This window comes from Schistocerca cancellata, chromosome 4, assembly GCF_023864275.1.
Source record: "Schistocerca cancellata isolate TAMUIC-IGC-003103 chromosome 4, iqSchCanc2.1, whole genome shotgun sequence".
Lineage (NCBI taxonomy): Eukaryota > Metazoa > Arthropoda > Insecta > Orthoptera > Acrididae > Schistocerca > Schistocerca cancellata.
In genome coordinates, this window is record NC_064629.1 from 735,884,749 (window position 1) to 735,911,954 (window position 27,206).

General features: G+C 39.2%; 1 protein-coding gene across 1 annotated transcript in view; it reads right to left on the reverse strand.

Annotated features, from left to right (window-relative positions):
• Nucleotides 1-2,030: 2,030 nt before the first annotated feature.
• LOC126183842 (glucose-6-phosphatase catalytic subunit 1) overlaps nucleotides 2,031-27,206 on the reverse strand; it is a 138,848-nt gene continuing 113,672 nt past the window's right edge. The window contains exons 5-7 of the mRNA XM_049926102.1: nucleotides 15,042-15,315; nucleotides 12,320-12,491; nucleotides 2,031-4,614 (exon numbers count right to left, since the gene is read on the reverse strand). Coding sequence (XP_049782059.1) covers nucleotides 4,606-4,614; nucleotides 12,320-12,491; nucleotides 15,042-15,315 — 455 coding nt within the window. The 3' untranslated portion in view covers nucleotides 2,031-4,605. The remainder of the gene's footprint in view (nucleotides 4,615-12,319; nucleotides 12,492-15,041; nucleotides 15,316-27,206) is intronic.

Below are 27,206 nucleotides of genomic sequence, written 5' to 3' on the forward strand. Positions count from 1 at the left end.
TTTAACTGGTCAGGATATTCTACAGAGCACACCTTCTAATCTAAATGAACAGACATAAATACTATTAACGTTTTATTTAATTAATTTCTTTAAATACTTCAGTGTAAAAAATTATACTGCTAGGGCATTTACAAAATACTTTGTAAATTTACCTCACACTTGTTTCAACTTTAATGCCACATTACCGAAACAAAAACTCTCCAGAGGCACCATATTTGATTAATCCATCATTGTACCAATACTGACAAATCCAGCTTCCATTTTGGGACTCAACAGACTCATATGGAGGATAAGTTTGATCTAGTGTGGACACTAAATAGTTATGCAGTGAAAAATTTGATTTTACTACAGAATCATTGTGACAGTAGTTTTACTTTTCTTCCATGTTAATTAAACCACACTATCTGTATGGTTTCAGCACATTAGTACTTCGGGGAAAAGTATCATCTGTTGTAAACAAATATAGAAGATTTCATAGAGTGTTTATGGCTTCAGTACCTTTACGAATTCTTAATGAGGGTATCTGCATAATTTAAAAAAAAATAAAATACCATATTTTATAGAGCCCCTATCCCTCCAAAATTAGATACTCTATCAGTTGCACCAAAATCAAACTCAATAAATTGGTATTTTGTATCTGAAATAACATGTAGAAACATGTTGTGTATGTTTCTAACTGTAAAAATTCCATCTCTACTCAAGGTCGCCTGCAACAGACTTCCAGTAAAGTTCTGTCTGCAGAAACTGGTATATCAAACGTTTCCTTAAAAACCTGTTTTCATTTTAGAAACTCAAATCAGGAAGCTACTCAAATTTCTACGGCCTTAGTGCCACATAAAAGCAGTCTACTATTTCATACCAAATTTTGCAATTGGTGCAACAAGATACTGAAACACCACTACCTGCTGAAGAAAATGTCACTCATTTATCAGCTTCAAGAACATCACCAAATGCATGGCCACCTAAAGAAAGTCTATCAAATATATATTATCAAGTTCTCCACACAACAGAACAACATTTTAAAACAACTAAAGACAATAGTTACAAAAATGATGTTTTTGGTAAAATGTAGCTATTCAGTTGAGAGAGATAACAAGTAATATTAAGAGGCTGCTGGTAAAATACACAATAAAGAGCTCTTTATTATGGCTCCATTAACAGAAACACAAATTATATATTGGTACCTAATTCATAACAGTGTCTGAAGACTATTATTACTTTTCTTCACTCATGTACCCAAATAATCAATCCTGAACATACCACTCCCAAGAACGACTACATTGCTTCAGACATTTCATACCTCAGTAACTGTTAATTTCTTTGTAGTTGCATATAAATGAAGTGACCTCCTTTAAAAATACGATAATTACTGTGATTCATTTATATGAAATACAATCTTAAACATCTGGGATTACACAGTAATAATTCAGCTTACAAAACAGAAGCAATAATAAGAGTTACATATGCTGTAAATATGTTTTCATTCAAAACCTTGTAGACTGCTATGTGCACTTCAGGAATTTATAATTTACTGCTTGTGAAATTATAGCTGCATATTTATGATCTTCACAACTTATTCCAGTTGCTGTTAGTCTTTCATAATAGTTTAACACATTACCATACACTTTTTTAAATAAAGGAGAGAGAAGTGATAAATGATTTACATGTGTCTACTTGCCTATCCTCAGGTGACTATGACAATCATACAAATATCTTAAATGTGCTTAACCCTTTAAGTAGGCATGGCAGATATATCCGTCCCTGCTCTGCTAATTCACAATGGGTTGGATGGATACATCTGGCTGCCGCGTTCTGTGGTTAGTAGCTAGTGGGAATGATAAGTTATCTGCATGCCATTGAAACTGTGGTATTAGTTGAGCTTCGTCCACTAGATGGCAGCTCTATTCAGGCAACACAGCATATTCTGTGTTATTTATAACATTTTACACTCAAGTGCATGTTGACAGTGTGTGTCCAGTGAAACAACCACAAAAAAGCACACCTTTTCATCTGTGTTTAGTGAGTTGTTATTTTTTTTTTTTTTTTTTGCAATGGTGAAAAGAAGTTATCAAATTTGGAGATAGAGCAGCTAGTTTTAGAAAGTGATGATAATTTCAGTGACAGTTCTGAAAGGTTTCACAATATGGATGTTGAGGCTAGTGAAAGTGACTTCGATTCAGAAACACCTGATGAGACACTACTACAGCAGACAATACCCAGTACATCTGTGCATGCTAGTTCAGTTCATGATCAATATTTGTTCAGTGGTAGTAGTGGTACACTTGCACCTCTAAACCAATATGATGTGATGAGTTTTTTGTGTGTTTTGTAGATGATGCTTTGTGTAAAATACCACCTGAATGGACGAAGTGTACACTCGGGTTGTTTTGTAGACTTTTAGCATATGGGGGTAGCAGCAAATTTCAGTGTACTTAATTGACTTGTGCATATGCATTTGTTAACTATGTAGTAGCATGTGTAGTTTGCTGTGGCTGATTAGGATCTTTAGTTAGAATTTATACTTGGGTTTTGAACTATTTCCCATTATAATGGGTGTTCTGAAATTCCCAGTACAAACCTCTAAGACTTGTAGAGGAGAGTGAGTACATGATATCCTGAACAGGAGCTTGTGCCCAGAAACATCAACTAATGATGCTACAGAGCATCAAAATTATAGGTGCTGGTGCCTAAAAATGTATGTATATACAGGATGATTCCATGACGATGTTACAAACTTTCCAGGATGACAGAGAAAGATAAATGTATCAGTTTGAGGTCACGGCGCCAGTACCGGAAACAAAGAAGTCAAAAATCATAAGCAAAAACCATTCTGCTACCTCTGACAGTGGAATACATGTACTGGTACTGTTGCTGCTAAGATTGTAGGATAGACAACTTTCAGAGGTGGTAGTATGGACCAAAAGAAATAAAAAATGTCCAGTAGACATGGGCTCTAAATGCATACCTTAGGAGCTACGAGCACTTGTTCATCTTAGCTAGTGTGAAACACATTTCCTCTATTGAATGAGTGCTCATAGCTCTTAAGGCTGATGTTTAAAGGCTTTTTTCCTGTTTTAGTCCACAATACCACCTCTGAAAGTTGCCTACACTACAATCTTGACAACAGTACCAGTACACGTATTCCACTGTCAGAGGTATCAGAACGGTTTTCGCTTGTAACTTTCGACTAATTTGTTTCTGATACAGGGACCAATACCTCAACACATTTATCCTTCTCTGTCATCCTATAAAGTTTGTAACATCATCACAGAATCATTCTGTATATATATACATTTACAGGTGCTGGTGCCTATAACTTTGATGTTCTGTAGGATGGCTGGATGACATGTCCACACATGGGTTCTTATTCGAAATGTTAGGTACTCATTCTCTCTATAAGTCCTAGAAGTCTGTAATGGGAATTTCTGAATACCCTGAATATTTTATCCCAAGAATACTGATCATGCACACAGGTAAAGCTGTTCAAGTGCAAAATTACTGTAAAACAGATACCTGGGACAAGGGTTCTGGTCTATACCACAATGTGTGCTGGAAGAAGTAAATAGATAAATTACTGACAATAAAGGCTACATATTTACATTTGACTCTTTATGCACTACACAGATACAATCAGCCACACAAAGTAACCCAATTACTGTATTTTTTATTCTGAATTTACTATAGGGTTCTGTTTTTAGTTATAATAAATGACTGGTTACATTTAGTAGTGTTTATAATTTCACATGGGGAGATATCAGGTAAAAATGGAAAGAAACACACACACACACACACACACACACACACACACACACACACACACACACACACACACACACACACACAGAAGCAGGTTGACAAATGAAACAGTGATCTGTTTGGTTCATCGTATTGAAACTGTATATCATGTCTCCAATCAAGTCACTCTACACAGAAAATTTGAGGTTAAGTACCAAGATATCATGAGTGATAAAATTTCAGCAGAATAGTCACTGAAGGATGAAACAAGACACATTAAACAGTTTTAAACCTTGACTTTACAATTATAAGATCTGACAACTACATCACAGAATAAAACATTTCAACTCAAAAATTTGACACGAGTTTTTCCCCGAAGTCACATTATCATCTGATAAGTAGCACATATTTTTCACACATTAAGTCACATAGATCAACCACACCTTATGGCAAAATCAAACAGAAACAATATTACCAAAAATGTACAACTAATGCAAAAAATTCACAAATTAATGATCATAATTATGCGATGATTGCACTCTGTGGATTTAGTGCATACAATAAGTGCATGTTTCAACTTTCAATATTATGTAACTTGAAATTATTCTATATTATATTTATACACATGCAATACACTATAAATACACGAACAGCAAATACAACAATTGAATGAATTCTGAGGCACACATTTATACAACATGCTGACATAAACTAATATGCCTTTGTCTTGGAAACAAATACGTATATGGAAGCAGTCTCTAACAATCTTCATGGTATTTCTGCATCTCAGCAATCCAAATGATTTTCAGTTGTTTCAACACATTAGGTTACTTCATATAAGCAACAGCAACAATAACCAAAGCTTCAACTTCACATCACCTGGAAGAAGAGAACAAACATGACAGTTACAAATATTTACTAAACACTTTCATGAAGTCATTAAATTGAAATAAATACAGGAAACTTTTTAAAATCCATAATTGATCAGGACTATTTTTTATTAAATTCTATCTTTCAAAATCCATTTTTTAGGAGTTTCACTGAAGCTGCTCCACTGTGAGGAATATTTATTTACTTAAATCACTCCCAAGTTTCCAGAACCAGTACTTCAATTCAAATATTGTTAATTATTGAAACATTCTTTACAGACGAATGGAAAAACTAGTAGAAGCCAACCTAGGGGAAGATCAGTTTGGATTCCGTAGAAATATTGGAACACGTGAGGCAATACTGACCCTACGACTTATCTTAGAAGCTAGATTAAAGAAAGGCAAACCTACATTTCCAGCATTTGTAGACTTAGAGAAAGCTTTTGACAATGTTGACTGGAATACTCTCTTTCAAATTCTGAAGGTGGCAGGGGTAAAATACAGGGAGAGAAAGGCTATTTACAATTTGTATAGAACCCAAATGGCAGTTATAAGAGTAGAGGGGCATGAAAGGGAAGCAGTGGTTGAGAAGGGAGTGAGACAGGGTTGTAGCCTCTCCCTGATGTTATTCAATCTGTATATTGATCAAGCAGTGAAGGAAACAAAAGAAAAATTTGGAGTAGGTATTAAAATCCATGGAGAAGAAATAAAAACTTTGAGGTTCACCGATGACATTGTAATTCTGTCAGAGACAGCAAAGGACTTGGAAGAGCAGTTGAACGGAATGGATAGTGTCTTGAAAGGAGGATATAAGATGAACATCAACAAAAGCAAAATGAGGATAATGAAATGTAGTCGAATTAAGTCAGGTGATGCTGAGGGAATTAGATTAGGAAATGAGACACTTAAAGTAGTAAAGGAATTTTGCTATTCGGGGAGCAAAATAACTGATGATGGTCTAAGTAGAGAGGATATAAAATGTAGACTGGCAATGAGAAGGAAAGCGTTTCTGAAGAAGAGAAATTTGTTAACAGCGAGTATAGATTTAAGTGTCAGGAAGTCGTTTCTGAAAGTATTTGTATGGAGTGTAGCCATGTATGGAAGTGAAACATGGACGATAAATAGTTTAGACAAGAAGAGAATAGAAGCTTTTGAAATGTGGTGCTACAGAAGAATGCTGAAGATTAGATGGGTAGATCACATAACTAATGAGGTGTTGAATAGGATTGGGGAGAAGAGAAGTTTGTGGCACAACTTGACTAGAAGAAGGGATTGGTTGGTAGGACATGTTCTGAGGCATCAAGGGATCACCAATTTAGTATTGGAGGGCAGTGCAGAGGGTAAAAATCGTAGAGGGAGACCAAGAGATGAATACACCAAGCAGATTCAGAAGGATGTAGGTTGCAGTAGGTACTGGGAGATGAAGAAGCTTGCACAGGATAGAGTAGCATGGAGAGCTGCATCAAACCAGTCTCAGGACTGAAGACCACAACAACAACAGAAACATTGAAACATGCCTACAACATGTCAGTTTCAGATGTAATAAGAAATAAAATACTTAAGACAGTAGATGAAGCATATGAATCAACTCCACATGACTCTGTCAAGCACTTTTTTGTCTTAATATACTAGGAAAAGTGATAATTCTACATATTGAGTAACTGATCAGGTTAAAGAAATAAAAGAAACAAATACATTTCTGAGGAGGATAATCTACCACCATTTCAGTGTCTAAAGCACATATATGTAGTGCTATGAATATTCTGAGACAGCAAAAACACTGTTTTTCTTCAGTACAAAGAGAATCAAGAAGGCTCAATACATATGGTCCCATTGTTAGAATGGTCTGATAAGTTGAGATATCCAGTTTACACAACAGAAAAGATTGTTTCTGTATATTCATCACATATGTTTAGCATAAGGCGGACCCTATCCAAAAACATATGTATTGTCAAAGCAAACATGGAAATAAAAGAGCTTCAAATCCCAAGATGATTATGCTTAGCATAATTGTGAGACATTATTTCTGTAAATATTGAAATCAAAGAACTTTTCTTTCATCAAAAGTGTCTACTTTCAACTTGTTTGCTGCTTCACAAATTTCTCTCTGTCTGACTTCAATCTACTCACACTTGCATGACCAAATAAGTGATTTGTTTAATAACCTTTCAAACATACTTGATTATTCTACAAAGCTTCTTGGCGGAGGCACTACTGATTATCATAACTGAACAATCCACTGAAATGATATCCACTGATCCTAGTAAATGTCCACCTACAGTGGCTCCTTATATATACTGTAAGCACCAAAGATATCTGTAGATAACATTCATGTAATTATCCAATTGTATGACCATAGTGCATACACCGATCAGCCTGAACATTATGCCCACCTATTGACAGCCAGTATGTCCACCTCTGGCACAGATAACGGTGGCAACGTGTCATGACATGGAAGCCATGAGGCTTTGGTAGTGGTATTACACTGTGCTTAGAGAATTTCTCTAAGCACATCCAACATTACCTGAATGACGCCATTGCGGTATGTTGGATTGGAAACGGAAGAGCAGAAGATAAACTTCATCACTTGTGACCTCCCAGGTCTCGAGACCTCACACCTTATGGTTTTTATCTGTGGGGTTACGTAAAAGATGGCAATTTTATCCTCCCTATGCCTGACACTCTTGAAAGTCTGCGACATCACAGTGTTGAAGCTGTGAATTCGATAACAAGATACCAGCTGCTTCACGTGTGACAGGAAATGAGCCACCATTTTGATATTTGCCATGTAATATGTGGTTTTTCATATTGAATGCACAAAAATTTGAACTTTTCTCTTTCCAGGAATGTTGGTATTGTGTTTCTATCTTTTGTAGTTTTGGAGCACTAAATGTTTGAAATCTGTTCCTTCTTTTAGAATAGCCCTGCACTGATTTTATTATTAATTGCTGCTTACACAATTTGTTCAATATGAGCACCAGAGACATTAATGTGAGTTGCACCCATAAAATTATGTGGTCAACAGTTGTTCACAGCAGTTCCAGTGGAATCTGAGCAACATGTTACTGTATACTGGCCTTCAGATCAAGTAGAAACCAAATGTGTCCCAGGTAATGCATTCTTTTAGGTATTCCCCAAGCCAAAAGCCACAGGGATTTAGGGTTGGTGATCTTGCAGGCCATGCATGTGGAAAACCTCTGGAGATAAACACCATTGCGGCAGGTTGCATTCAGCAGATCTTCCACGGGATGAGCGACATAAGGTGTTGCCCTATCTTGCATGAAAACAGTGGCTTTCACACAGGTGCACCCTTCCAAAGCAAGAATCACATGCCGTACAAGGAGGTATCGATAATGTGCAGGTGTCACATTACACCTGACAGGCTCTCTGGATGTAGTCTCTCCACAGAAGATGGACAGAGAATAAAGGTGCTTGTGAATCCACTCCATACAGCCACATATGATGAGTGCAATGGCTCTTTGTGCACAACGTGCACTTTAACAGTACCTCAAATGCGGCAGTTCTGTGTATTCACTGCACTTTGCAGTGCAAAATGTGCCTTGTCATTCCATAGACTGTTGCCCAGCCACATGTCATCAACTTTGATCAGTGCCAGAAACCAAAAAGCAAATTCAGAGCATTGGTGTGGATCATTAGTTTTCAGCTGCTCCACCATATGCATCTCGCTAGGATACCAGTGTAAGATAGGCTGCAAAACTTTCCATACTGTTTACCATGGTGTGGACAATTTTTCTGACACTCCACAAGCACTAGCACAACCCAGGGCAAATGCTGTATGGTCAGTTATGGCAACAGTAATATCATCAATAACTTCCACTGGGATAGACCACCTCCCTTTTGCGGGTGCCACACCAAGCTCAGCCGTACTATCAAATTTCATTATCATCATCTTTAAACCATTGAATGATATTGAGCTTCTCTTCAGACCTTTCAGTCGGCAATCCCCACTCAATGCACCACTGTAACTGCTGCCATTCACATAGAACAAATTAACTAACAGTGCATGGTCTCTATTCTCAAGAGCCAAACTGTACACTTACATTATGGCTTGTCAAATGACAGCTTGGATGTCATACCATCATACTTTGTACAGCACCACTTTGCACCTGGAGGCCAAAATTGGAACTAGGTTTTTTTTTTATTTATTTTATTTTTTTCCCCCTCCAGTGTAAATTAGTTCCCCACTAACACAATAGCATATCTATGGAGTCTCGCTGCCACATGATATTACAGCCCACACTGGACCTCCATGAGTAGCTGCCCATTACTTAAAACCATCCAGTGTTAAGGCAGAATTCAAGTTCAAAAACATTGAGACAAGTAATTTTTTTGTGATCAGCACACAGAGGTGTGTGCCTTGCTAATGTGCCAGGACTGGCCAAGAGGGGAAAGGGGTAGGCACCTGTTGAGGTGAAGAATAAAACATAGTTTAACCTGTGTGAAGTTTTAATGCCATAAAGAAAGGCAGGCCTGGAGAAGCCACCAAGACTGAATGGGCAGCCGCCCAAGAGAGCAGGTTAAGAGGGCGTCTGGTCGGTTTAGAAGCTGCCAGCAGAAGAGAGCAAACGGCATGTCCGATCCCGGCAGCCGGCCGCGGTTCTGCCCCCACTTGACCACCTCCAAGCCTCCCTATTGGTCGGTCAGATCATAAGATGCGTAGCTCGGTAGCATTACCTTGTCAGCAACATGTTAAGTTTAGCTGCTGAAGGTTCAACACATGAGTTTCAGGGTGGTTCTATTCGGTTCTGGGCAACGTGACTGAGACTCTGCACCTTACCGCCAGGCAGAAGATACTGACAAACATAAAGTGAAAAAAAGAAAAATCAAATTTTTATATTAATAAATCCATTCAGTATCGGCCCTCACTGTACAGCCTGTTAACTAATACTGAAAAATAGTTCACTTTTAATTTCCCACTGGGATATTCTGAACTGTTTCTAAGAAAACTGGATTTCTTACTATGCTGTCAGACAGCAGCAAACAGTTAATTGTCTTTGATGGCTTCCTTTAGATTTTCTAAAGAATTCTGATAGGAAAAATGATGCAGAGATCTTATTTGAATCCTACAATTTGATCTCAGTAATTAACTTTCCAACAAGGAGTTTAAAGACAGCAGGGCCGATAAATGACAATGTTTTCTTTGGTGAAGCTCAAAGCAAGAAAATAACTGTTTACTCAGTAACAAATGCTCTCTCTGATCATGACGCACAGTTGGTTACAATAAATGACATAGTGCCTTACAGTATGGATACTTCTCAGTGGAAATCAGTTAGAATAATTATGGAGTCCAGCACAAATGTCTTTAAGAAGAGTTTCCAGGAGATGGCCCGAGATGAAATTTATAACTAAACAAATGTCAACATAAAATTTGATCTACTGCATGATAAATTCATGCAGTAGATTATTAATACACAGTTATATATGGCCAGTGCATTATTGTTTTAACTTTCCATTAGCCTCATTAATAGTTTGCAGGCAAACCTGCACATATGGCTACAATAGTTTACTATCGAACATCTACAAGCAGTAAAAACCAAACCACAAAGTTCACAGTTCTTGAAGAATAGGAAGGTACACATGGAGCAGACACTGTCACTGTTTTAACACATGGCCTAATTGTGTAACACTTATTTCACAGTTAAGTTGAAGCATTGTTGTTGTTCTAATCAACACAGGTTTCTCGTCTGAAACTCGGTCGTGGACTGACTGTCTCGGGACCAAACATCAGGCCCTTATATATCCTTACAATAATAGGTACTGAAACTACACACTGTTCGAAGTTAAATTTACAGAAATTACAATTAAAACTTACTTCATTCAATTAACTGAATACATCGGAAAATTGCTTCTTTGTAACAGTTTCTTTTACTACAAGAGTTAGGCCAAATTATTTGTTTAAATCCCGAAATTAACATATATAGTTACGCAAACAATACTTCCGACAAAGCTGTTAATTACTTTGGAATTAATTAAGGGCTGGCTTTGCTAACATGTTAACTCATCTTTAAGAAAGAAAGTCTTCATTGCTCAGAAACAGGCTGTAAGAATAATATGTGGTGCTCACTACTAACATCTTTTAGACATCTGTTTATAGAGTTGGGCATTGTGACTACTTTTCCACAGTGTATTTATTCCATCGTGAAATCTGATACAAATAATCCACTATAGTTCAAAAGGAACAATGACATACATAATTACAAAACTACAAGGAAAAATGACATTTATTACTACGCATTAAGGTTGTGTTTAACACAAAAAGTGGTTACAATGCTGCAACTGAAACTTTTGATCAGTTACCCACTGATATGAATCACAGACAGCAAAGCGAAATTCGAAAACAAATTGAAAAAGTTTCTCCTTGACAACTACTCCTATTCCGTAGAAGAATTTCAATTATTGTTACAAGTAAATGGTTGTGGGTAGGAATTACTAATCCACATTTGTAAATTTAAAAAAAACCTTATAAATGTTCAGCATGTAACCATATTTACAAATTAATTTGCAATGTGAATTTAAAATGACTCATTCCACATCATTACAATTTATTGTGCAGAATGATCCATGGAACATGAAACGAACAAACTAACCAATGAACTTACTAACTAAAGACAGGAACAGCAGAGAGACTACTAAACATCTAAGCTTTTGGCCAGAAGGCCTTTTCTGAAACAGACAATATACATACATTCCCACTGCCCTTAGCAGCCAGAGAAAGCGGTCATATGTATGAGAGTTAAATTTCTGTGAATGTGTGTGTGTATGTTGTCTATTTCAGAAGAAGGCCTTCTGTCCAAAAGCTTGTGTGTTTAGTAGTCTTTTTGCTGTGCCTGTTTGCTACTCAACATCTCCACTATATTTTGAGCAGCAATCTGCCCCTTTCATAATTATGTCATTATTCCATCCTGGATTTTCCATTATTTGATTTCAACTAACTAACTTGCCAGCTCACAATGTTGTAAACTATGGTAACAATCTGTAAGAAAAAAATGTTCTGTAATACTTGAAAGATTCAACTGTCAAGGCATGGTTTGCAGAGGGCTGCAAACAAATCCATAACGCGAAGTATATTTGAGCACAGTCTGCTACAAGAATGTGTGAACAAGGCAAAGTCGGTGGAAGCCAACAGGATTCAAGAAGTGCAATATATATTTCAGTTGTGGAGTTACAGTCCACAAAATCTTCAGGTGCAGGTCTTGTATACAGCCAAAGTAGAGAACAAATTAGTCAATTGCCTTTCCATATTAACAGTGGTGAACCAACACATAATCCAACATATCTCTGGATCATGTGCTGGTTCACCAAAAGTTCGAAGTTTACAGATTTTCTAAGTATGATTGAATGCACATCATAAAAGTATTCCAAATAAAATTCTTGATTTATTCTGCCAACAGTTATCTGGATTTGTTGCTATGGTCTTGGCTGTGAGCAACATAAATAAAGTTTGGAAGGCAGGAGAAGAGATACTGGCAGAAGTGAATCAGTACGGATGAGTTATTGGTCATGATTGGATAGTTCAGTTGGTACATCATTTGTCCATGAAAGGCAAATGTCTCAGGTTCAAGTTCTGCGTTTTAATCTCCTAGGAGGTTTCAATGCAAATCATTTTACAAACTAGCATCATATAAATAAGTCACAGTTTAATAATAAAAATGCAAAGGGATGTTATAAAGAGAAAACATGTCAAAAAACATTACCTCCGGTATTATTTTAAACAGCAACCATGGTTGAAGCGTAAACAGAAGAAACTGTAGTGGGTAAAATATAAACACATTAGATGTTGTAACAGTTTCAGAGGCACCTGCAATCAACAGAGCAGCAACATATGATGCCAGAAATGCTTTCACTGGTCTTTGGCTCTTCCTTAATCTGCAAAAGTACAGTTGAACTGTAGTGAAGATACATTACAAAAAATTTTTGACAATTCATGCTACACAAGTTTCACAGCAAATGATACTTGAAATGTAACATACTGTAACATTAAATTTATATATAGTTTTTCATTTCTCTGATATTTTAGTTCTTATAGCTGAACTTTTGTTCTGAGCAAGAAAATGAAGGCTGACAAGACTAAAATACATACTTGACTACATTCATAGTTCCTGCTACTAAGCCATCAACACTGAATGATGCTGAAGTTGAAAAAAATCTTCACATCATTTTCACATGACTTTTTTATTGTAAATATTCTATCATTGGACAACTTTTATTAAAACTTTCATCATTAAAAAAAGTGAATCAAAGAAAATGTATGTACAGCAGATTACAATGCACAGTTCCTAATCTTTGTTTGATAAGATCACATGTTATGGCACAAAAACCCAATACTGGAGGTCTAAGGTAGCTCTATATGATATTTAGACATCTTTCGGTAATAAACATTCACCAGATACTGCCAAACATAATTTAAACAATTCAAAAAATCCAGTAGAAAGCTTTTAATCATTTAATTCTTGGCCAACAACCATCACCCCTTTCTGCTATTCTAAAACTTACAATATGTTTGTAGTTTGTGAGGAAACTATGGAGCTGAAGAGAAGGAAACTTAAGTTGAAAAAATTGCAGAAACTCTCAGGCAGTACAAATTCATGAGTTGCAAACAATCTTATGAGAAGCGTTTAATAAAGCATGTTACATGTTGTCAAAATTTTGTGTGTTGGAATTGTAGCTACCTGAGTCAATCAGTATTTAACAACTAAAACAGTTTCACAATTTATTTAATACCCAACTGCTCTTAAAACAGAGATAAAAAATAACAAATATGAATGATGACAGCTTTTTTTTTTTTTAATTCTATTAGTGTGTTGATAAACATTGTTGTGTAATTTAGTTTTCCTGGAAAACACAGCCTCTCTCTCTCTCTCTCTCTCTCTCTCTCTCTCTCTCTCTCTCTCTCACACACACACACACACACACACACACACACAAAAAGCGCCCAGAAGGGAAGGAAACAAAATGAAACTTCAGGAGTTGCGAGGGTATGCGATGTTATTTCAGTGACTAAAAAATTGAGCCGCAATTGGAAAGAATTTGGCAGTATGAGCCCACTTATCAATATGACTATGCACTGTCCTGGCCTGGATGAATACACTGATTCAGTTGGGAAGGGTGTCGCAAAGCCACTGTATGCTCACCTAAGGCAAGCTGACCCATGACTGTTGTAAATGACCCTTGTTGTCTTGGATAATAGCACTGGGATGGAGTTGATGGCCAAGATGGTCCCACACGTTCTATCGGGGACAGATCTGGGGATCTTCCTGGTCATGGGAGTACTTCAACATCACACAAAGATTTTATAGACACACATGGCAGGTGGGGACGAACATTGTCCTGTTGAAACATGACACCGCACTACTGTTGCACGAGAATTAGCACCTGAAGATGCAGGACATCTGTGATATATCATAGTGCTGTCATAAATAGATCCCTCAATAACTACAAGCCGTGACTTGAAGTCATTGGCAGCTCCCAACACCTTGACTCCAGGATAATGTCACTGTGCCTCTCTGAAACATTGGAAGACTGGGGCCTCTCCCCTGGTCAATGCGATACTTGCTAACAATAGTCATGCGCAGTAGCATAAAACTGTGATTCATCGTTGAACAATGTGACACCATTCATCATCAATCCACATTTTCCAGTCAAAGTACCTATTCAAATGCAGCTGTTTGTGTTTTTGTGTTAACGACAGCTTATACATGCGAAGGTAATGACCCAGTCCAGGTGCTCTTAAGTCTCTGAAAAATGGTGCCAAATGACAGAATGTTGCAGGCAGTCCATTACCTATGCTTGGATAGCAGGTGTAGATATGTGCTTGGTGCACAATATGGTGATCCTCCATTATAGCATTGTGGTGGACAGACATGATCAGTTAGAACCTAGACAATGGGTATTCCTGTTCTCGTGCTCTCATGCAGTCAAATATTGGCCACTGTCATATCTGAATGCCCCACAAATTAGGATATTACACAATTTGACCAGCTGACTAAATGGAGATCCTTTTCACACACTGTCAGGTGCTAATAATCTTCATATAAGTACATGACATATCCCTGTCCTTCACAGTAACCACTCAACATCCAATGCTGTACCTGTCTCTTATATACCCTACCAGGCCTTGCAGCAACACTAAACATGGACAACAGTAATGAACTCTAGTGGCCGTTCTACTTGTCACAGAGAATTCAAACTCAAAATCATTTACATACCCACAGATGGTGTGTAAAGTTATGAAGTTAAATTGACATTTGAGCATGTCTTCTGAGTGCTTAATTATTTTTCAGGCAATCTATTATAGCACAACGTAATGAAACACAAAACTGCTTTCATCATCAATAAAATCTCTCTCATTAATGACTGCTTACATCAGTCACTGTACTCAACAACTTAAATCATAATTACATCATATAATCAGCATACCTCAAAACTGGTGCAGATAGAGCTACCCCAAATGTAGTGCCAGCCACTCTGACAAGAGAAAATAGAGGTGTGGTTGTTATGTTAACATTTTCCTCTTGGAAGCACCACTTCAGAGCAAGATAAACAGACCATTGAGGGTCCACACCTGCAATTTTCTGTAGCCAATAAGAAACAACAGAAACTGCCGTAAGACAAGCAGCAGCAATCGTTAATTTAAGCCTGCCTGCTGTCCTCCACCAATTCAGTTTTTTTACCAGCCAACTAACAGCTACACCTGCAACAAAATAACTGTCTTTCATACACAATAATTAACAGCCAAAATACATGTCTTGTGTTCACTACCATTAAGTATGTTAACCCACTTCACAAGTAAAGGTATGTTACCAACACCAAGAGAAAAAAATTGCTTAGACAACAGTTACAAAAGATTGAATCTGTTTACTTTAATTACTTGAAGAAACACAGGAACCAGACATGTTTCTGTATAATATCATTTTATGCATGAACACGTTATGGGCTTTCACCAATTTTCAATTTTTGTAATCAGTACAACACTTTTATTGATTCACGTTTGAATGCTGCAGCTGCCTTATGTTCTGTAATTTGTGACTTCTTTTCTGCACGGACACTTATATTGATTCGTGTAGCACAGTATTTACCATGTGGCCGACTGTTCTTTGTAAAACACACACACATTAATGCACCAGTATTTAATGGAAAATGGAAAAATATCAGTATATAAAAATATTGATATTTTTTCACAATAATATCAATACATATCTCCAATAAAATAGCTAAACAGAATTTAATAGTTTTTATGTAGAACCACCCACTGTTAAAGTAATGAAAACTTTTATGTCCAACAGTTCACCCACAACAGTTTTACATACCATACATTTCAAAGGACTATAGCTGGAATTCACAGTGTAAATATGGTCTTATTGTGGTCTTGTCCAAAAACTAAGCACATATGACGAGGTTGCTCCCATAAAAAGAAGGTAGATTGTTAAGGGTCCCCAACTTGAAACTGCTGCATGTCCTCCTTAGCATGTGCAGGGTGACCTGTGTCAAGTGTTAACTGTGGGTAGGAGGTGAACCAAACTTAGTGGCTATGTGGGTCCTTACTATGCTGTGAGGGTGCTATAGTCACAAATTTCTGTTTTTCCATTGTGATTCGCTGGCAGCATGTGCAGAGTTGGTTGGAATCCTGAATCCCTATGGATAAAGTAATATGTAGTGTGAATATATATCACCATCTTTTTGGTGCAGTCTAATGAGGACAAAACTGAGGATATAATCATGGCCATTTTATATATTTTTATTCCAGTTACAGATCACAATCTCTTGTTTATGTCAGGTTGTTAAAATGACCATTTTCATACATTAGTACAGTTTGCTAATCATATCAAGTCGGCATTTGTAAGAATGGTACAGTTACAATAATGAGCCAGACAAGTTTTGTCATGTACATATCAAATTTAAGCAGCACATGCACAGTTGTAAAAGACATGCTGATTCTAAGAAGAAACTTATTAGGCTGCTCCAACCTAATTTTTAATTTTGTTTGTGTGCCAGTTGACGAGTCAATGCCCCAACTGTACAGTGAGTTGTTACCTTTACTCTTTCAATTATTTATATCCCACCAAGGACTTTCCATTACCATATTTTCATCAGTAGTTTTATACACAGGTTGCCTAGAATGTTTCCTACTTTTTTGTTGCAGTTAAGTAGTGGTAATCAATAAAAATGTTACTTTTAAATGATAAATATAAATAGAAGCCTGACCATATGCAGACATCCAAAGTAATGCTTATATTGTCAGTAAAATCCTGCATGGACATGGATATCCACAAGCATATTTGCAGAGATCTAGAATAATAATCACCATGAAGTTAAAAATTAAAGAACTGTACCCATTTTATAACAGTTTTTATTTACTCACATCACATGTGATTCACAAATGTGACTCCATGAAATGACACAGCATGTTAGCAGACTATATTTTATTAAAATTTTTTCATATCAAGTCTCTTACATTCTTATTTTACAAAATGTAAATTATGAGGTCCATCTCCTACAAGAAGAACACACAGCACAAAAACTCATCAAATCCTTTCAATCACAGTTAAAGAACAAAAATAATTTTTACCACCATTAGTCGCATAAAAATGAATTTAAATTTGATTCAGCTGACATTCAGAAACATGCAGCCATTAATTCACAATTAAGTTTCAAAACAGAGTACTGGCTTCAACTGACAAAAATTATTCATTCCAGACCAAAGCTTATGTTCAGAGTCCTAGCAAACTGATAGGTTAAAGTAGTTTTCAAAAATTTAATATATGGATCAGGGATGTGTGGATGCTAATAAAATTTGGAATCCATGCATATCTCTAGCAATGAATGACCATTATTTTTCTGTGTTACTGGTTTCCTTAATGAAAAGGTACAAGCTTTTTTTCTAGTCACTATTTGAGAGTCCTGTCACTGTGTGATAGCACCATAAAAGTACAATCCAGTTTTGTTTTAACTACCAAATATCAGAATTGGAATTATTCAAGATGTTGCCACAAAGTTATACTGATGTTTGCTTATTTGAGGCAATGCAAGTGTTATAAGCTATTTTGAGAAAACGATCACTAAAAGTTACCCGGGATGTATGTGCCTTTACTAACAACATACACTGAAATATGCAACTTGTTCAGGATTACCTTTATACTCTTTATCATATAATGGCTGATATGTTGACTGTTAGTGGGAAAAAAAATTAGCTCATATCTTTACGTATAACATTCTTTGAAAAAGTATACACACTGAAGAGCAGTAGAAAGGAGCGACAGAACTTCTAGCTGACAAAAAGTGGTGAAGGGAAATAATAGAAAAATCTGAATCCAGACTAACTGAAGGCCCATCACTCTGAATATTAATGAGTAAATGGGAGGGGTGAGGGGGTGTTTATGGTTTAACATCTCCTAGACACTGAGGTCATTAGCAATGTGGAAATGAGGCACAGCTCAGATTTAACAAGTATGTGGAAAGAAACTACGTTAAGCCAGTTTAAAGGAACATCTCTGCACTTATCTTATGGAAACTGTAAAAAACCTGGAGCAGTAACTTAAAGCAATGTGTACTATTTAATTCAACTCCATGGCTAAGACTTTTTATATGATGTAACATACAAATTTATTCATGACTATTTTTTTATTCACATTCAGTGGACTTTTAAGTTATTTGAGTTTATCTGAACACAGTAAAATAAATGTGATAGTGTCTGTGAGCAAGCAATGCAAATGAAGTTGTCTAATTAGTTACAGTCTCATGGATCATTTGCAAAGTATAAGATAACGTTGCGGAATGAATCTTCTATGAAGACATCACCACTATTCATTTTATACATTTGGTATATAACTTCCACTTACACATGTGTATACCAATGTGAATAATATTAAGTTCAACAACGACTCATAATTTACTAGCTAATAGCACATTGAAAGTTAAGATCGGATATAAGAAACGTGACAAGGTAATTGAAGTGGTTTTCAAGCAGAGAATATTTCTGATTACTTTAAAGAGTTAAATTTGCTCTCTGTTAAACGTTTTTAAATTTGCTCTCTGTTAAACGTTTTAAATAATCAGGCAGACACAAAATAATTGTCAGTTTTTAATATGGTCTCAATGTTTTTTTTTTTGCCAATTGAGGATAGTAGTATTCTGGTTAAACTTAGATTCTTGATAATGAAGTCAATTACAGTACATGTGGATTACAGACTGTAATTAAAGTACAACCCCCACCCCCTTTCCACAAACCAAGGACCTTGCTACAATGGGATGGCTTGCCTATTTTAATCATACAGACAAATGTACCATAAATACAACCACATCAGAGGGATATTTGTGGAGAGGCCAGAATAACATGTGGTTCCTGAAGAGGGGCAGCAGCCTTTCTGGTAGATGCAGGGGGCAACAGTATGGATGAATGCCCGAATTAGCCTTGTAGCATTAATGAACATGGCCTTGTGGTACAACTGAAATCAAGAAGAAACTACAGCCATGAGGACATGCAGTTCTAACATACGGTTTAGTGGTGATGGCATCCTCGGTACAGTATTCTGGTGCTAAAATAGTCCCCCACACAGTTTTCTGAGCAGCAACTATGCAAGTGGACATCATCAGGGAAAACACATCTGGCATTTTATGATTTGGAGAGTGGAATGTTACAGCACTTAGTCATGTAGGTAAGTTGGAGAACTTTAAAAGATAGATGGATACATCGAGGCTAGATATAGTGGAAATTAATGAAGTACAATGGCAGAAAGAAAACAATTTCTAATATTGTGATTACAGCACTGTCAACACATAACAAAATATGGGCAATTCAGGAGCAAGTCTTGCAGTGAAGTGTGTGCATACTTTCAAAAAGCCGAGCATGTGGCAATGCTATGTCATCCACAGAGGGGGCCTCAGACGTAAGTAAGTGCACGTATGTGTGTGTGTGTGTGTGTGGGGGGGGGGGGGGGGGGGAGTGTGGAGGCTGTAGGTGAGGAGGCACATAAGATCACCATCAGAGCCTACCACGAACTGCAGTCTATTTAAGGCTAGCAAAACTACACTCAGCCTCAGTTCTCTATGTGGAGTTGCTACAGCTCTATGCGTATATAATTGATTCTTGCTGAATGTTACTTAAATATTGTGTTCAAGTTGTTAATGCTTCCATAGAATAAAGTTGTGTTCAGTCTACCGGTCATGCTGAACACATACCTAATTACAGCACATCTAATAATGAACAACAGAATATGAATGTGTGTGAACTAGAATGAACAATAGAAAGAAAGACAGAATTATCATAGACAAGATAAAGGCAAACTCACAACCTACTACAATAGTCCAAATATGTATGTGTATTAACTCCACACATATGGATGAATGGATTCATGGGATTAAAGGGACCGAACTATGAGGTCATTGGTCCATTAATTATTTGTGTGTCAAGCAGGGAATAGTCCTCAGACAGGAGGGACACGAGACAAATCCCAATAGACTCAACTGTATCCGAGAATCAAGAAAACCAATAAGTACAACTAAGTAGAAGCAAGAGAGGGGTAAAAGGGTGAAAATGGAAGACTTGCCCTACCCAGAAAGCAGCTGGAAGATGCTGGGACATGTTATGAGTCCAGAGAAACACCCTCTGCATCCGGCCAGTGCTTTCACATCCTTGATTACAACAAGAAAACTAGTTACATGGACAAAATAAAATCTCAGAATGACAACAATGACAACAAGTCTGTCACTCAATAACAGATGTAAAAGAATAAGGAGAATTAAAAAGGTGGAAAGGGCAGCAGCCAGGCCAGACCATTGAGAAAGGGCAGCCATGTGACACTTTGGTTGTGTAGCAGGTGATGGGGCACCTCTCCAATTCCTCAAGCAGCTGAAGATGCTAACGGACTCAACATCACAGAGACAAGTAAAAACCCCTTCAACAGGTAAAACGTAAAACCAAATCAGCCACTTGGGCATCGTCTGCTAGCAGCAGAGATAGCGTGTCAGTAAGTGTAAGGTTTCACTGTAAGGTGGTCAAATTAGGGTAGTCCAGTAGGACGTGGGCCACTGTGAGATGGACACCACACCGACAATGGGGTGGATCCTCACGCTGGGGGATGTGGCCATGGGTCATCCAAGTGTGGTCAATTAAAGAAGCAAAAACAGAAGACTGCCACATGGTCATGGTCTCCTTTATAGTTCACAGTTTATTTGGAGAAACCAGGGCACAACAATCCACATCCAAAGCCTCTAACAACAGTTGGCATAGTGTCGACCAAAGGTCCAGTTCTGGTATCCTCATCTCCAAAGTCAGCACCCTGGTAGCCAACTAGTCCAACTGTCCAACTGATCAGCATGTTCATTTCCTGGGATTCCAACATGACCACAGGTTCATACAAAAATGACCAACCATCCATTATGGCAGAGGTCATACAGCAGATCCTAGATAGCCACAACCCATGGGTGTCATGGATCCCACTGATCGACAGCCTGAACACCACTCAAGGAAATCAAGAATGATTTGCCAGTGCAAGAATGAAGGTGGCTGAGGCCTTGATCAATGGCCACTAATTCTGCAGTGAATACACTGTATCTGTTCAGCAGGGAGCATAGTTCACAGCACCTTGCATGTGTGTAGGCAGAACTGGTTCAACCATTAACCATAAATCCATCAGTGTACACCACGTCTGAGCCTGGAAATACATCAAGGACTTACAGGAACAGACGGTGAAAAACCGTAGGGGCTATTGAGTCTTCTGGAGCAAAGAAGTCAAGGCACATTCAAGGATGGGGTACACACCATGGAAGCACACACGATTTCTCCCTGACAAGAGGCATCAATGTGGAAAGAGGGTATTCAGAGCACAGACTGTTTTCAAACTGCGATCATAACTCCAGATCTTGGCCTCTTTTGTGGGAGGTAGATTTCTCTCCCAGGAAGAAGGACACAGTAGTTCGGATGATCAAGGGAGCAGTGAATGTGTATTGCATAGTTGAGCAGCAGTTGTTGGTGCCTGACCAGTATGGGGGCAATGCCAGCCTCTGTAAACAGGCTGTTCCTAGGACTGATCTGAAAGGCAGCTGTCATAAGTTGAACCACAGAAGGGTGTATCAGGTCGAGCATCCACAGTGGTAAAGATGATGCTGAGCCATACGCCAGGCTCCCATAATCAAGACGAGACAGGATCGCAGCTTTGTAGAACTGCAAAAGTTTAGAGCACCAACTGGTGTTACTGAGACAGCGAAGAGTATTGAAGTAGGTCCAGCATGTTTGGTTAAGTTGGTGATGATGGGGAAGCCACATCAACTGGACATCAAAGACCAACCCCAAAAAATGCTAAGATTCCACCACCCTGAGCAATGGTCATCAGGGTAAAGTTCTTGTTGGGGATGGTCAGTATGGCAGTGACAGAAGTGCATGACAATGCCTTCGCAGCAGGAAATTGGAAGCCATAGATGAGAGCCCAGGTCTGCACCTTCTGTATGGTACCCTGCAGTAGTTTTTCAGCAACACCCACAGTTGAGGAGCAATAGTAGATGCAAAAGTCATCAACATACAAGGAGGGTGACAATATAGACCTGACAGTTGCAGCTAGACCATTGATAGCCACTATAACAATGGGCACACCCAATACAGAGCACTGTGGTGCCCCATTCTCTTGTGTATAGGGAGTACTGTGGGAGACACCAAATTGAACCCAGAAAGTATTGCAAGACAAGAAGTTCTGGACAAAAATCAAGTGCTGGCCCCAGAGACCCCATTTATGGGGGGTAATGAGAATGTGGTCACATTAGGTGGTTTCATAAGCCCTCGCAACCAGAAGAAGACAGCACTAAGATGCTGATGCCACGCAAAAGCTGACCAAATTGAAAATTCCAGCCAGACCAAACTGTCAGCAGTAGAACAGTCTTAGCGAAAACTGATCTGGGACAAACACGTTTTCTCACCACTGAGACAGGAACTCACCCTCCATTCAGATACAGTTGAAGAAGGCAAGGATGTGACATTAGCAGTCCACTGATAAGTGTGGATTTGGTCTGGTCCTGGAGATGTGTCAGTGCAATGGGATATGGCACTAAGGAATTCCCACTCACTGAATGGAGCATTACAAGGTTCCAGGTGATTTGTAGTAAATGGTAAAGGAAGTCGCTCTGCCTGTTGTTTGAGAACATGAAATGCAGGCTGATAATTCTAAGATGGAGAGGCTTGTGTATAATAAAAAGCAAATTTTTTGGCAACAGCATCTGGATCAGTGTAGACATCACCTTTCACAGGGATATCAGGTACACCTGCAGGGTGCTGATGTCCATAGAGGCATTGAATGTTCACCCAAACCTATGAAGGAGCTGTATTGGTCCAATGGTAACAACATACCACTTCCAGCAGTCTTGCTACTGTTGTTTTATGAGGTGGCACACTGGGGTATGGAGCTGTTTAAAGGCAATGAGGTACACCATCAATGGATGTCACTTATGGCACTGGACAGCCGATCTGCAATCTCTAATTGGCCATGGCAATTTTGGGGGTTCACCAAGGTAACGTCTACTGATGTGGGGATACCAAGGAAGAGGGAATTACCGAGTCAGCTGCTGATTGAGTGGCTACAGTTGTGCTCTGGACAACCACATCAATACCTCCATGTGGCAAGGAGTGAAGGGCAATGGCACGGGTGAAAGCATTTCAGTCAGCTTTGGAGCGAGCCCATCTGGGTGGACACCCCAGTGAGTGACGATGAAGGAGAGTCAAAGCAATCGAAAAATGATCACTGTCGTACAGGTCATCATGGTCTCTTCAATGAATGGATGGGAGAAGGCCTGGTCTGTAAATGGAAATATTAGTGGCCGAATATGAAGAATATGCAACACTGAAGTGTGTGGGAACACCAGTATTTCCATGGCCAGTGGTCTTAGTTCCACCCAACAAAGGGTTGGGGGCATTACAGTCACCCAATATTAAGAAGAATGGAGGAACTGAGGAAATAGTGCAGACAACATGTTCTGGAACACTTCATCATCAAGAAGGAGATACACATAACAGTTAGTGAATTCCAGAGATGTCTTCACATGAACAGCCATGACCTCCAAAGTTGTACTGAGTAGCACATATTTTCTGCATAGAATCCAAAATGTACATGCAAATGCCACCTGATGCTTTTTCATAGTCAGTGTGATTCTTAAAATACCCCTGACAGCCACAGAAGATAGGCGTCTGCATTGTTAGGAAACAAGTTTCCTGGATGGCAATGCAAAAAAAAAAAAAAAAAAAAAAAAAAAAAAAACCCTAGGGGAAATGGGCAAAACACACCAAGCTCAGATGAGTGGTGGAAAAAAACACTACAATTTCACTTGAGAATCATGCTATCAGTGTCCTGTGGGGCCTTGAAGGGACCAAGGAGGCAGGTCATGCCTTAGGGCCACATGCTGCCACTGGTAGTGAACATATGCCATCAACACACATTTCTTCCAAATCAGTGTGAATGTGAATGCAGGGGTGGAAGGGGGGGCTGTCTGATGCCATAGGGGCCACCAGAATCTCCCTCTTTCTGGAGGCTGTAGGCTATGACCTGCAACCTGTGGCTCTTTCAACCTCTGGCTGGTATCTGGTTACAGGTCAGCAGAGTCCTGGTGTGTGGTATATGCTGCTATAAGACACAATTACACATAGTGTTTTATACAGGTAGACAATTTCCGGTATATAGAAGTAGACATTACCAAAATATGAATATGCCCACTCTTTGAACTGGTTTTCAGGTGGGAATAACCCATTGTTTGTCAGAAGTCATAATGGTAATTCTGATTCAGAAGAAATCAGCTATGAAATCGTGTATATACCAGTATTTATTGCAATGATATATAATAATTAGGCATACCAAAAAGCAAAAAGTTAGCCAATCAGGGTTACATACACTCCATACTATACTGATACATAATCAGAACTGAGCTGATCGGTTGGTAGGTTGGTTGGTTTAAAGAGGGCAGTGGGGAGAGGGGGGGGGGGGGGGGAATGGGAAGGGACCAAACTGATAGGTTATCGGTCCCTTGTTCCTATTAAAATAGTTCCACAAGAGAAAGAATAAAACAAACGCCACTCAGAGCACAAAACTGGGAGAAAGAAAAATACCACAAGAACGACAGAAGAGCAACAAACACTACAATGGACAAAATAGGACAAGAAAACCATATAAAGATGCAAGAAGCAGGTTGAAGGGATTAAAACAAGAGAGATCAGATGACTGTGGCTGGCTGATAATAAGAATAAAAAGGATAAGCCAGCCACTCTGTGAGACATTAAAACCTCCAGTCTGAAAGCAATAGGGTGGAGGACACAGAGGGAGAAAGGACATGCGCTAAAACTTAGATCAAATGATAAAACCCACCCTCACATATAAAACATAAAACCAAATCAGCTGATGAGGCACTATTGGCTAAAATTAATGATAATGAGTCCGGTAACTGACGGTGATGATTCCGAGCAGCCAAACTAGGACAGTGCAAAAGAATATGGGCCACTGTCAACTGGGCACAGCAGTGACACTGAGGTGGGTTTTCATGGTGCAGGAGGTAGCTGTGGGTCACCCCAGCATGGCCAATCCATGCCGACAGAACCACAAAGTACCTGCGAGAAGCCCGCATGGAAGACTTCCACACATTCGTAGCCTAATTAATGACACGCAGTTTCTTGTGCGCATTGAGACTATGCCATTCCATCTCCCAAAGCCAAAAAACATTGCAGCTTAATAATGAATGCAGGTCAGTAATTGGAATGCCTCCCAAAGCCGAAAAACCTTGCAGCATAATAATGAATGCAGGTCAGTAATTGGAATGCTGACTAGCCTGTTGGCAAGTTCGTTGCCTGGGATTCTGACACGGCCTGGGGTCCAGACAAACACCACTGAATGACTGGACTGTTTCAGGGCAGAGATGGACTCCTGGATGGTTGCTACCAAAGAATGATGAGGGTAGCACTGGTTGATAGCTTGTAGGGTGCTCAGAGACTCAGTACACAGAAGAAACAACTCGCCAGGGCATGAACTGATATGCTCAAGAGCACAAGATACAGCCACCAACTCTGTAGTGAAAACACTGCAGCCATCGAGCAAGGAATGCATTTCAACATGGCCTCTGCAAATGTAGGTGAAGTCAGTGACCATCAGCCATCGAGCCGTCGGTGTAAATCACTTCAGAGCCTCAGAACACATCACGAATCAAGAGGTAGTGGCAGCAGAGAGCCGCGGGAGTAACTGAGTCCTGAGGGCGATGTGAAAGGTCCAGGTGAAGCTTCGGCCAAGGTTTACACCATCAAGGTGTATGTGAATGGACCTCTAGCAGAGGTGGTAAAGGGAAGGACTCCAGTTCAGACAGAAGCAATCGGATTTGAACTGCAATCTTAAGCCCTGACCTGGGCCACCGATGCGAGAGATGAACTGCAGTGGTTGGCAAAATGAGAAGATAATTCTGATGTGCAGGAGAACTACAAATATGTGCAATGTAACTGGTGAGCAGTTGTGCGTGCCTAACTATCAATGGAGGGACTCCATAGTGGTGCACTGGGTCGCGTAAACGCAACACTGAGAGCCCTGCTGAACCATTAACCAGACTATCATTGTCAAGGCGGGATTGAACAACCACTACATAGAGCTGCAGCAGTGTAGAGCGATCTGCTCCCCAGTTGGTGTTGCTCAGGTAGCGGAGGGCATTGAGGTGCTGCCAGCACTTCCACTTAAGCTGACGAAGGTGAGAAAGCCACATCAATCGGACATCGAAAACCAGTCCTAAGAATCGATATGTCTCCACTATAGAGAGTGAATCATCATTAAGGTAAAGTTCTGGTTCTGGAGGAATGGTACAACACCGACAGGAAATTTTGGATAAAAACCGGGAGCTGGTCCCTGAGAACCCACTCGTATAATGTGGCAAGGATATGTCGTCGCCAGGTCGGGTCGTAAACATTTTGTAAATCAAAAAAGATGGCAACCAGGTGCTGGTATCTGGAAAAGGCTGTTCGGATGGCAGACTCTAGGGACACAAGATTATCAGTGGTAGAGTGATCCTGGCAGAAACTGCCCCGACATGGAGCCAGTAGGCCACGTGACTCCAGGACCCAACCCAACCACCGATACACCATCATTTGGTGAGGCTGATGGTGCAATAGCTAACCACATGAATCAGGTTTTGGAATGATGGTGCTCTCCTGCCATTGCGATGGAAAGCGTCATTGCACCAGATCTGGTTGAAGGTGAGGAGATGTTGCTTGTAGCCAGATGAGAGATGTTTAATCATCAGACTGTGGATCCGATCTGGCCCAGGAGCTGTGTCAGGGCAATGTGCGAGGGTGCGGAGGAGCTCTCACTCTGTAAACAGAGTGTCATAGGGTTCACTGTAGTGTGTAGTGAATGAGACGACTTTCCCTTCCATCCGCCGTTTGAGGGTGCGAAAGGCCGGGGGGTAGTCCTCCGTCGTATAGGTTCGAGCATAGTGCTCAGTAGAGTGCTCAGCAATCGCATTGGCATCAGTAGATAACACACTTGATGTTAACGCCAGGGACACATGTTGGGGTCTGGTACCCAATAATGTGTTTGATCTTTGTCCAGACTTGGGAAGGTGACGTAGGGCACCCAATGGTCA